The sequence below is a fragment of the Vanellus vanellus genome (assembly GCF_965231255.1).
Source record: "Vanellus vanellus genome assembly, chromosome: Z".
In the NCBI taxonomy this organism is placed as follows: Eukaryota; Metazoa; Chordata; class Aves; order Charadriiformes; family Charadriidae; genus Vanellus; species Vanellus vanellus.
In genome coordinates this window covers 52,962,891-52,976,156 of record NC_138908.1, presented here as the reverse complement: position 1 = coordinate 52,976,156, position 13,266 = coordinate 52,962,891, and the positions used below count along the sequence as shown (strand labels likewise).

Below are 13,266 nucleotides of genomic sequence, written 5' to 3'. Positions count from 1 at the left end.
ATATGTATAAATGGGCAAGTAATAAGAGAAGTCAGTAGCATATGCTAATCTCTGTTGACAAAGAGACAGATATCATTTTTACTTTAGCTACAGTTAACAGAACATATTTAAAAATAAGCATGCCGCAATTTATCAGTGATTCAGTCTAAGCTTCAAATCTACATGTGCCTAATTTTACGCAATAATTTAGTTACGCATTTACAATAGGCACAAATCCAAACCAGTGAAGACAACAGACTTTGAATTAGGTTTCCACTTTGAAAGACCCATTATGTTTACTTAGCTAATATTTTTAAACTCTTACTTCACCTGTAAGTATGCCACTGTTATTACAGATTTATACGCAATTAAATGACTCATTCATAAAGTCACAGAAGAAAGCTGTGCTCTCAGTCAGCTGAGCAGAGTAACTATAGCATTTACATTATACTGACTGTTTAATTAGAAACTTTTCAGTTACTCGTTTACTCATGACACCTATTTATTTTTCTTCTCTTTGTTCTTGGGTGGGATTTAAGGGCAGAGGATCATATAGAAGGGCATAGTTACTATGAATTTACTGCGCAGAAGTAAATACACTGGCATTAATAAAATACAGAAATGGGCAAGTTTTGCAATAATTAGTAAAAGAACAGTAATTGGGTGCATATTTAAATAAAAAATCAAGTATATTCTTATTTTTAAGAACAGACAGCTAGCAGAATCTGCATATATAATGAACTGGGAAACTCAAATTGATATTGCTGTTCACATACTAATGTGAAACTACATGCACTTATAAGTGTAACTCAGTTTTACTACACATTTTGGGTACAAAGTTGTGATTAGAATATGCACGCTTTCTTAAGTCAAGTTCGTAGGTGCATTCACAGTTTGATGCACAATCAACTTGCATTAATATGAGTTATTGCCATTATTAGGAAAATAAATACATTCTACAAATACTTATTTATTTTGGTTGGAATCCAACAACAGAGAATACCAAGAAGGGGGTCAGTCTTCAAATATTAAAAGACTGCTTCAAAAAAGGAAAAGAACAATCCGTTCTCCAGATCCATGACAGAGAAGATGGGAAGCAATCAGTTTCAGTTGTGCCAAGAATTATTTGGGGTTGACATCAGGAAAAATTTCCCAGTCTTTTCCCACTGGGAAAGACACCCTGTGTAAGTTACAAAATCTCTCTCAGTACAAGTTTGGTTTAAAAAAAAAAAAAAAAAAAAAACAAACCACAACAAACAGGTTAAACAAGTATTTGTCAGGAACTGCCTAAGACTGTTGATTCCATGTTAGGGCAAAAATATATACATGGTTTCTTAATGTCCCTAGTAGCCCTGCTTTGCTATGACTGAAAAATATCCCCTGGAACCACTTGTTTTGAGTGAGACAGATCTGCAAAGACATTATACCTGTAGCCCTGCTTAACTTTATCTGACAGTGTAAAAATATTGCACTTCAGACAGGTTCATTTTGTTCCCAAAATGAAATTAAGTCAAAGATGATAATTTTTTACCTCTGGAACACAAATTTCAGAATATGGTATGCCAAATGTGGGTAAAGGTTATCTGCAGACATTGCATTTTTGTTCCAAAGGCCAAAAGGTCTCAAGTGTACTGCAGAAAATCAAACCTTCACAAAATGCAGAAATTATCACTAGTTCCACTGCATAACCTGCATCTGGTTTCATATAAAAAAATAAAGTGTTTGCATTAAACATTATTGCACCATCAACTTTTTTTTTTAAAATATCCCCCATTCAAGTCAAATATTAAATTATTTTTATCAAACAAAATATAAGGTCTTCTTTAAAGTATCAAGTAGATATAGTATATGCGCTATACAGTAAAAGAACAGTCTAAAAGGAATGACATACATCAAACCAGAGATGACAGAAAACAATCATCAAGTTGTTTCTTTTCTATGATTAAAAAAAGATTGCAGAAAGATTGTGTAGGCTATTGTATGCATTGTACGCATGAAAAGCATCCCTCTTCACTCAAGGTGTTGAAGCAGGCGACACCTTCAAGCTGTCAAGTGCTGCATGAATTCTGAAGTGCAACCTGGACTCCATAGAGTATTCTTTGTAGTTGTTTCTGCAAACAATAAAGTTATTTTAAGAAAAACGTTTTTGGCCTGGATTGTTTCTTTTCCATACATGCACTGAAGTACCAAAGTTAACAGCCTTAATTTCTTCAACAAGAAACAGAGATGGATGCGTTCTAAGACATTTAAAGCTACCTCCACAAACTGAGCAGAGACTTATACCAGTACTAACAACTCGATGTCTTGATAAACTGAATCCACATCATAGCATCTCTTTCACTTATTTTGATCCTTTCAACAGCCCTTCCAATTACTGAAATTTGCCATGAAAAGACAAGCTAGAAGACTACAGAAAAGAAAAGCTGTTAGCTGAAAGTATATGTTTGGCTTCAAAACACAACTCAGAGTAATAAAACACAGGGAAATCACATTATGCAATAAGAAAGGCAAAAAACTAATGTTTCTAAAAAAAGGCTTTAGGAGATTGTTTCTAACTCACATTTACAACACTATTGCATGATTGGTATACTTCTCTGTACCCACAATGGGCAAATTCTACCCCATACTACAATCTACAGATGAAGTTAACATGCTGTCCTACAGCAAATTTAGCTCTCTACTGCTCTTCTGTGACAGGATGTGAAAGGAAAAAGGGAGGTGGTCAGAAGTGTCCTGGATTTTAACCTATTCCCACTAATGCCTTTACTGCAGCAGATATAAGCCCCCCAGCTGCTCTCTGGGACAGAGGTGGTATAGATCCTTTCTCTGGACTCTGCAGCTCCATCTCATGCATGCAGTGGAGCCTCAGCAACTCTGAAGCCTAAATGAAAAGGAGACATTTTCCCTTCATATTCTGTCTTGTTTGATATTGTCTACATCGCTGTGTCTGAAGACAGTCTTGAAACTGTAAAATGCAACTATATTGGACAACTTTTCCAAGTCAAGAACATAGATTTATAATTACTTGTATTATGCAAAGGCTCTGGCAGGAAGAAAACACATACATGCCTTCATTGCTAAACTTAGTTATTATTAATCTACAGGATGACACAAATAAAAAAAAAAAATCCACTCACTTTGCAGTTTCTATGTATCTTATTGCTTTTTCTCTCTCATCCTGTTGTTTGTACAGAAGACCCAACTCATACAGGGTGAACGGCACCAAATAACTATCATATTTTATTTGCTTCTCACTAGAAAACCAGAAAAATACAGAAGTGGTTAATTACAACCTTTCCTCGAGTGACCAGTTAACTTTTAAATGCAATCACGCCTGCAAAAGCACATGGCCAGAGAAAACACTCTGAAAACTTTTTACTGGTTAAATTTGTGCACATTAATTATACCTGTAAACAGTGGACATAAAATACTTTCAACATGACCTTCTAGAATCAAAAACGTATTCTTTCATACTTCCCATTTGTATTGTGGTATGTTACCCAAGATACCATGAACACAATTCCAAGACTGGGACGCTATTGTGTGACTTACAGTTCAAAAAAGCCATACAAGTCATACAAGAAGATAACTTGAGATAAAAACAACGTTCATTAGGTTAGGCGGAATAATACAGATACTTCTTTCCCACTCACAGAATTAGGATCCCCTCACCCTAGCTTGCCTGAACAAATCAGCAGAGAAGTAAGAATTCAACTTTTCCTCAATACAAGAAATTCTCAGAATCACTGTGGCTGGAAGGTACCTCTGGAGATCATCTAGTCCATTCCCCTGCTCAAAGCAAGGTCAATGGCATCAACCTGTCACAGACTGTGTCCACCTAGGTTTCAAATATCTCCAAGGATGAAGACTCCACAGCCCCTCTGGGCAACTCGTGCCAGCATTTGACCAACCTGACAATTAAAAAAAAAAAAATTCTCCTTATGTTTAAAGAGTATTTCCTGTATTTCAGTTTGTGCTCATTGTTCTGTCACCAGGCACCATTGAAAAGAGCTTGGCTTTTTTTTTTTTTTTTTTTTAATTTAAAAAAAAAAAAAACACCACACTCCCTTGAGGAAACCTTTTCAGGTCTTCTCTTCTCCAGGCTGAATACACCCAGCTCTCTCAGCTTCATCTCACATGACAGATGCTTCAATCCTTTAATCACCTTTTGTTAGACTTGCTCCAGTATGTCCATGTCTCCCTTTTACCAGTGAGTCCAGGACTAGGCACAGTACTCCAGATGCAGCCTCTCCAGTGTTGAGAGGGGAGGAAGGATCACCATCCTTGACTTGTTGATGACACTCTTCCTAGTGCAACTCAGGACAATGTTGTCCACCTTTGTTGCAAAAGCACCTTGCTGGCTCATGGTCAACTTGGGGTTGACCATGATACCCAGGATCCCCAGGGCATTTTTTGACAAGCTGCTCTCCAGCCAGTCAACCTCCAGCCTGTGCTAGTGCATGGGGTTATTCCTTCCAGGGGTAGGGACTGGCACTTCTCTTTGTTGAGCTTCACAAGGTTGCTGTCAGCCCATTTCTCCAGCCTGTCCAGGTTGCTCTGAATGGCAGCACATCCATGTGGCCTGTCAGCTACTCCTCCCACTTTCTGTCCTCTGCACATTTGCTGAGGTTGCATTCTGTCACATCATCCAGGTCCTTAATGAAGATGTTAAAAACTATTGGCCTCAGCATCAAACTCTGCATTATTCTACTGGTGACTAGCATCCAGCTGACTTCACGCTGCTGATCAGTCTTCCAAATCCAGCAGTTCAGCCAGTTTTCAATCAACCTCACTGCCCACTTATCCAGTTGAGACTTCATCAGTTTATCTGTGATGATACCGCAGGAGACACTGTCAAAAACCTTTCTAAACTCAAGGTAAAGAACTGCTGTCCCCTCATCTACTGAGCCAGTCATCTCATTGTTGAAGACTATAAGGATGGTTAAGCATGACTTCCCCTTCATAAATCCATGCTGACTACTCCTGATCACCTTTAAGCATTTGAAAATGGTTTCCAGAATTTCCACCTTCCCAGGAACTGATCTGGAGAACTGCAGACCAGTCAGCTTCTGATCTCCCTTCCTGAAGACAGGAGTGACATTTGCTTTCTTCCAGTCCTCAGGAACTTCCCTTAACTACCACAACCTTTCACAGATAGTGGAACATTACAATGACATTGGCTAGCTCCCTCAGCACGCACGCTTTCATATGCTAATGTCCCATGTACTTAAGTATGTTGAGTTGCCATAGACATGTGTGCCTAGTCTGTTCACACTTTTCCTAACCTGACCCTCCTCCATCAAGGATAATTCTTGCATGTTCCAGACTTTCCCACCAGATCCATGAAGCTGGAGTTCCTGAAGGCTGATCTTGGCACTACAGAACGAGGTGAAGAAGGCATCTTGTATCTTGGCATTTCTTGTGTCTTTTACAATCAACTCTGTGATTCTTATCTGGATAGAATAACATCAACCAATACTACAGAATGAAAAAGTTCGCCACAAGCACTGCAAAAGCTCTTGACATTTTGAGAGCAACACTTCTAAAGAGGCACCTCATCCACCAAGACAAGGTGTGATGCACAGAAGTGTGTCTTAAAGCAGAGAGACTGCTTATGTCATCAACAGTCTTAATGTACTGTAGCAGACCAAGCAATGTAGAGAGTAAAGCTGACCAGAATGTAGGTATTTATTTTACCAGAGAACTCCTCCCCATGCAAAATACCCGCTTTAAGAAGTGTTGTCTGAAGACTTTTGAGATGTCTCAGCTCTAAAAGCCTCCACTCTGCCAACTACATTTGGAGCAAGGTTTTCAGAATCAGCATTCCTTTCACCTGTAACCAATGAAAAGCCACTTGCCTGTAACTTGCAAAGTGCTTGACTAAACTTATTTGGGATCTTAGAAATGGCAAGAGAAGGCAAGATGGCAAGAAAATTATAACAAGCAATAGAATTATATGTAAGAAGTTCTCCTTAAATATTAGTTTTTCTAAATTATTTGTTAGAAAAATTGCATATGTAAAAACTGCTTTTTCAGCCTAATTCCTCTAAAAATTCTAAAAAGTTTACAACTGCAATCAGTACATGACTCGATGTCATACAAAGAAAAATTATTACAGTGGATATGAGGATGTGACACCATAAGTATTTGAAAAATCCATAATACAGGAAACTCAAGTTTTCAATTGAAACAAGTAACAACAACAATTTCTCATCTACAAAGAGAATCATTAACTACTGAAGAACTAAATCCTGAAAAAAACCCAACAGGAAATCCATTTGAATTATGTTTACATTGATTGTTCTGCAAATCCAAAAATACTAACTCCAAATGTATTTAGATAAATGTGTTACCCATCAGTTTGATTTATTTGGTCTAAAACATCACTTAGAGCTATATAATGTTAATTTGCTATAGAAAAATACCAGCTAAGTTTTGTAGTTCTCCAACTACTTTCTGAGGTATTTTAGTTCCAGCTCCTTAACAGGCTATTGAAGTTTAATTACTCAAAATTCTAACATGACGGCTTCTACAGGAGTATCAGAAATTTCACCCAAAGCTACAAAATACAAAGGTAGAAAGTCTGTTTATGTTATTTTTACCTTTGAATTACTTTACTGAAACACAGTTCAGCTTGCATGAGTCTTCCCAAATGTTTCAGGCAGAGGCCCTTCAGTAACTGCAACATGCACACATCATCCATATAGTATTCACTGCGACCTAAAAGTAAGAGGGAGATACATCAAACAATTTGAAGATATCATGAAAAGGAAAATTAGATTTTCAGTAGGGAATGTGTATTCAGACTCAGGACTTTGCTTCTCAGATTTTATACCTCAAAATATACATAACATTCAGGAGCAACATTAAATACTGTCTACTAAAGAAGATGTGTGCATAACATCTATATCTTTCTCTTTAAAGATACTGGCTAAGAAGTAATTGGAACATCCAGATATTCCCCCATCTTCTGTATCTGGAAGTCAGCACAAAGCAGGCATAAACTGGCAGCAGTTAGAGATTTCTGTACTTGTAACATCTAAAACAGGAACCAAAACCTACAGTGAGACTGAAACCTCCTTTGCACTACATTATCTTAATAGCTTCCCCTGTTGCAGAGCACTGGCAGACCTGCAGTAGCACCAGTAACATGAAAAGCACAAGAACACCCTAGGACTCTGTCCCACAGAAGTTTTCAGAAGCATTATTTGGCAGTACAAATTTAAGAAAACAAGTTTATTAGCATTCCCATAATCTCTAACGATTAAGAAGCTTCACTAGTAGCGTATGATGTTTGGAAAATTTAAGAAACGTTTATTTTCAATAGGACTAAAAATATCAGATGAAAGAGCTTTTGTGGAGAGATTCAGAAATATAACCTTAGCAAGTGTGCTCCTTTCTTGCTGCCTCAGTTTATAGCATTTGCTGGGTGCAGGGAAGGAAAAGAAAGGAAAGAAAACACATACGGATAGACAGATGGCAGCACATACATTAACAATTCAGGAAGCAAAACACTCGCCCTTCAGATCATGTTGTTTACAACTAATTACCAGCACTCTAAGGTCAGGATAATTTTTTTCTTAATAGTCTGCCAAAAAAATCCCACGTAAACAGTTCTGAAACATGCAAGACTAAAGCATCTTGGGATCCGGCGAAGTGCTTTGCCACTGCATTCAGGCTTATTTCTGTCTGTGTTTAAACCCAGAAAGCCTTGATAGATCATAACTGACAGACTGCGCTTTTAGTGACAGGTAGAAGCGCAGCGGGTGAGTATTTTGCATTCCCTCTAGCCTGTTTTGCTAGGCTAAGGTATTGGATTCACGTGACTGTCTCCTAAAGGACTCACTCATTGAAATTACTAGGGGCAAGCACTGATGTCAGTAAAAGCTTGCCAGTCTTTAACAACTTCAGCTAGTATCTCCCTGGTACTTCCCACAGGAAGCAAAGCTATTATGCCAAAACACTGACACTAAATGACAGTAAATGCACAAGCCGATTTAATACAGGCAACCTTGCAATAAATGTGGGAGAAACATCTTCCTGCAGTCCTCTATGCTAGAAGAAATATCATTATCAGGATTATACCACACAAAAAAAATCATTTTTCTCTTGAAGTTACAAATTCCTTTTTTGTATCTTGGAGATGGCACAACTGTGGAAAAATAAGATTTCCAGAAATCATGAGGAAAAAAAAAATAATTTCTAATGCCTTTCATCTGTTCCTTCTACCATCTCTATTTTCAGCTCTGTACAACCTAAAACAACTTTCAATCCTTGACAGATTCCTTGCTGTGCCTGTTCACTTGAAGCAAATGAAGTATCAACAGCTCTCTCTAAGAAGTCTCAATCCCTAAATAACCTTTGTGTATAATTAACACACTTTTTTACAGCACCTTAGCAGTCCTTTAAAGCTATCTAGTGCTGACAGCTATCTCTTAAAGTAATATTGTATCCTTGCCACGCTCTGCTAATAGCCTTAATCAGTTACTTTGGGTCTCAATTCAGCAGCAATTCTGGTAATCAGTCTTTACCTTGTCTGAGTCAGTATCTTTAAAGGCAAATCAGCAAATCAGTTCAGAACAAAACTACATTTGACTGCAGTTATTGCTAAAAAAGATACAGAAAGCATAAAAATCAAGCACGCTTCCAGATTACACCCTATTTCTAAGCTGCATATTTCCATACGAAAAACATACTGGTTTTACTTCTGTTCCTTTTCTTTTGGTACCTTGCACATCTTTGCTTAGGAATTTGGCAGGAAATTCACTTCACTGTTACAACCAATGAGCACTTATAGTACAAACCTCTGCACAATACAGCACTGGATTCCCAACAGCTTCTGCCAGAACCCTCCGCACAGAACTCATGGAAACATGACTTTATTTGCACGTCTTGCATGCTGCTACTGTTTGGTTTTAATATGACAATAAACAAAGGAAAACTACGAGATTCAAGAGGCACAATACCGATTCTGCAGACATGTGAATAGAGTAAAAAAATTAAGGGACCCAATTCAGTCTTGGCCTTGCAGTTACTCTCATTTAGCTTATTATACCATCCAGATTTTATCAGTATGCATTTCTTCTATGTCCTTGTGTAACTTCTAAAGCATCAATTCAGTTTGTTTGTAAGTCATAATTAGACTTTTATATTTCACAATTGATGTTTATTAAAACTGACTTTTGCTATATTGTTGATAAGTGTGATTAAAATCTGGGTTCAATAGAAATTATTTTTAGTGAATTACTATTAAAAAAAGTTTCATGTGCAAGATAGCATTTATTTATTTATTCATTCTAGAAGAACACAAGAGAAGTCTATGGAGAAGCTCACAGGATAGATGACAACAACCACCTGATAAAACCTGATAAAGCCAGGTACACCTGACTGCAGTAAACCTGTTGTAATAATGGAACTTACGGTCCTTTAGGGGTAAGTTACAAACTGATTCTCTAAACATTACCCTGAACATCTATGCTTCAAACACATCAAGATCTAAAACCATAGTCAAAGTTTATTTGTTAAAAATATGTTTTAGTTTGCAACTAGCAAACAAGTTTTCTCCTCGCAGAAAGTAAAACAACAGACTCATGCTTCATTATTTCCTTTATACTTAGTTATATTCTGCTCAGTATGTGTCCTCTGCAGTAAAAATGAGGTGTAAATTGGTTTAGAAGAAGTACTTTTCAGACATCTAAGAAATTAGCGGATTACGCTCCAAGAACGTTCTCAAACCGGAATGTCTTAGCAAGGTTCAGTTAAGTTCTGTAACTAATAACCTCACATCCTTGAGTTTTCTGTATTCTTCTGCAGCATCAGTCAAGGTGGATAAAGAACATACTGAAGAAATATGTTCTTTCACTGTGAACTTTCATGTGGCTAAAGTTTCTATACTCAGATTTAATAGCAAATTGCCCGAGTCAACACTTACCTCACAGAACATTAGTAGACAGAAGCAAAGAAAAGTGTCAGCATTTCTTACCAGCTTATTAATTCCATCTTAACTGATTACTTACTAGTTTCATTTTGTAGAGCAGTTTCTTCTTTTTCAATTGTTATCAGTAAGTTTTCAGTGAGGTCTGCTCTTTTGCCCACAATTGCAAAGCCATTCCAAACATACATCATTTCCTGACAAAAAAATAAACAAGACAAACTCCTAGAATTGCATAAATATTTAACTGAAGATTATCCCTTGGAAGGCTGTTATGGAACATTTTGAGTACATAAAAATGCTGCCTACAAAAACTTGTTTGAAACAATAAGAAAGGTTTCAAAGCCAAACACTCACTATTGAGAAGCCCATGAATAAAATATCTGTACGACTTCAACCACCCACAATGAGTACGAGACATTCTGTCAGTTACATGCAAGTTTACAAAGACAATCACATTTGCTTTAATAATCATTTAATTAAAGTTGACTAAGAATATTTATGCATAGGGGAGGCGAAATGACATCGAATGTGTGTGGGCAAAGCTACCCTGAGTTTCTAAGTTTTCAATGTTTTGACACCTTTTTAATGGGTTCTGTCATGTATTTTCACAGATCTTTAAAACCAAAACTGAACAGATTTTATCACATGATAGTTTACCATCACCCATGTAACACATCAGCAAAACTGGCTATTTTAGGTTCAACTTGTGGCCTCTGCCATATGAACTAAAGAATCAGCTGAAAGTAGTTACTTTCTACAGGATTATAGATAAAATGCGTGTGTGTTCGTGGGTGTGTGCATGTAAATACAGTATACATATATATGCATGCACCCAAAGACACACTCGTGTGTGTTTATATAGAGATACTATAATCTGTAGGCTGTTACCTTCCATACAGAGCAACACTGGAAGTACATGAAACTTTCTGATAAAAATGTGGTTCCAGTGCACACATCCAACACGCACTTCCAATACAATTCCTACAAAACTTTATTTTTTTAAAAAAATCAAGGCAAATCCTGGCACAAAGCTTTCCAGACGCTTCAGTACAGTAATAAGCAACATGCCTGTTTCTATGCATTAAATATTATCACTGTAACACATAAAGAGAATGAGAGAATACACATAGTTACTGCTAGCCAATACAAAACATTGCCCAGATCTTTATTCAATCATCGCAAACACAAGAGTATATTTTGTTCTACTGTATCTGAATTGTAATTAAAGCTCTGAAATTTGAAGCCAGATGTCATTCCGAGGCTGATACAATACATTGTTGAAATATTTCCATGTATATTTGTGCTGTAACTATGTGGGCTTCAGAGGGAGAAAAAAGCTGATTCTATCAAAACCAGAAATAGTGTTATTGAAACTATCAACTACATTATGATAGATTCATTTCAATTCTGTAGTCCTGTCTAATTTATGCTTAATGCAGTAACACCATACCCTATGTTATTTTTTGCTTAACCCATGACGGAAGAATTCTTAAAATTAGAAGATACTGGATTTGACAGCAAGACCAAAGATACATACTCACAACTGAACAGCACTGTGCTGCACAAGCCCAGGACAACCTTATTACTTAGGTCTTTACACGTAATTGAGTATACAATAAATTTAAAACAGATGGATTAATTTTCTTTGGACTCCTCTTTCTCTATCAAGAAACTTTAACATAAAAAATTCCTTTTCAAATTATGTTTTTCATCTTCAGTTGTTGTTAAATTATCCATGTACAAAAATTTTAGCACCACATATACGAAGTATCATTGCTGTGCACTACTAATGCCTTTGAATTTAAAAGCATGAGAAATCAGTATAGCATTCATAAAGTATCATTAATTTCTGCACATTTTACTCAGACTCAATATAAGAAAAAAAACATAACAAAACAAACCACCCCACCACTCCTCATTTTCACTGGAAGAACAGAAAGTGCCCTTTATCTTAACTTAAGCAAGGAGAGGGGTCAGCAGAACTGCTGCCTTGGAGTTCTGGAGGGAGGACTTGGGTTGTTTTAGGAGCCTGGTTGACAAAGTCCCTTTGGAGGCAGTACTCAAGGGCAAAGGAGTCCAGGAAGGCTGGACGTTTCTCAAGAAGGAAGTCTTAAAGGTGCAGGAGAAGGCTGTCCCCATGTGCCGAAAAATGAGGCATCGGGGAAAAAGACTGGCCTGGCTGAACAGAGAGCTGTGGTTGCAATGCAGGATAAAAGTGAAAATTTATGGTCTTTGGAAGAAAGGGCAGTCCACTCATGAGAACCACAAAGATGTAGTGAGACTATGCAGGGAGAAAACTAGAAGGGCCAAAGCCCTACTAGAACTTAACCTGGCTACTGCAGTTAAGGACAACACAAAATGTTTATATAAATACATTAAAAATTAAAGGAGGACTAAGGATAATTCTGTCCTTTAGTGGACAGGGGCGGAAACATAGTGACCAAGGATGAGGAAGAGGCTGAGGTACATAATGCCTTCTTTGTCTCAGTCTTTAACAGTAAGACCAGTTGTTCCCTGAGTACCCAGCCCCTTGTGCTAGTAGAGAGGGGCAGGGAGCAGAATGAAGACCCCATAATCCATGGGGAAATGGTGAGTGACCTGCTCCGGCAGCTAGACATATGCAAGTCTATGGGGCCAGATGGGATCCACCCAAGGGTACTGAGGGAGCTGGCGGAAGTGCTCACCTAGCCACTTCCCATCATTTATCAGCAGTCCTGGCTAAACGGGGAGGTCCCAGTTGACTGGAAGTTAGCAAATGTGACGCCCATCTACAAATCTACAAGAAGGGCCAGAAGGAGGATCCAGGGAACTACATACAGGCCTGTCACTCTGACCTCAGTGCCTGGGAAGTTTATGAACCAGATCATCCTGAGTGCTATTATGCGGCACATGCAGGATAACCAGGTGATCAGGCCCAATCAGCATGGGTTCATGAAAGGCAGGTCCTGCTCAACAAACCTTCTATAACAAGGTGACACACTTAGTGGATGAGGGAAAGGCTGTGGATGTTGTTTACTTGGACTTTAGTAAACCCTTTGACACCACTTCCCATAGCATTCTCCTGGAGAAACTGACTGCTCGTGGCTTGGACGGCTGTACTCTTTGCTGGGTAAAAAAAAAAACAGCTGGATGGCCATGCCCAGAGAATTGCGGTGAATGGAGCTAAATCCAGTTAGTAGCCAGTCACAAGTGGTGTTCCCCAGGGCTTGGTACTGGGGCTGGTTCTCTTCAGTATCTTTATCAATTACCTGGATGAGAGGATCGAGTGCACCCTCAGTAAGTTTGCAGATGACACTAAGTTAGGCAGGAGTGTCAATCTGCTTGAGGGCAGGAAGGCTCTACAGAGGGAGCTG

At 38.0% G+C, this 13,266-nt stretch overlaps 1 protein-coding gene across 1 annotated transcript in view; it reads right to left on the bottom strand.

Annotated features, from left to right (window-relative positions):
- Positions 1 to 1,910: 1,910 nt before the first annotated feature.
- TTC39B (tetratricopeptide repeat domain 39B) overlaps positions 1,911 to 13,266 on the bottom strand; it is a gene marked incomplete at its 5' end in the record, with an annotated part of 61,320 nt that continues 49,964 nt past the window's right edge. Inside the window, 4 exons of the mRNA XM_082497986.1 lie at positions 1,911 to 2,090; positions 3,117 to 3,233; positions 6,582 to 6,699; positions 9,996 to 10,107. Coding sequence (XP_082354112.1) covers positions 1,994 to 2,090; positions 3,117 to 3,233; positions 6,582 to 6,699; positions 9,996 to 10,107 — 444 coding nt within the window. The 3' untranslated portion in view covers positions 1,911 to 1,993. The remainder of the gene's footprint in view (positions 2,091 to 3,116; positions 3,234 to 6,581; positions 6,700 to 9,995; positions 10,108 to 13,266) is intronic.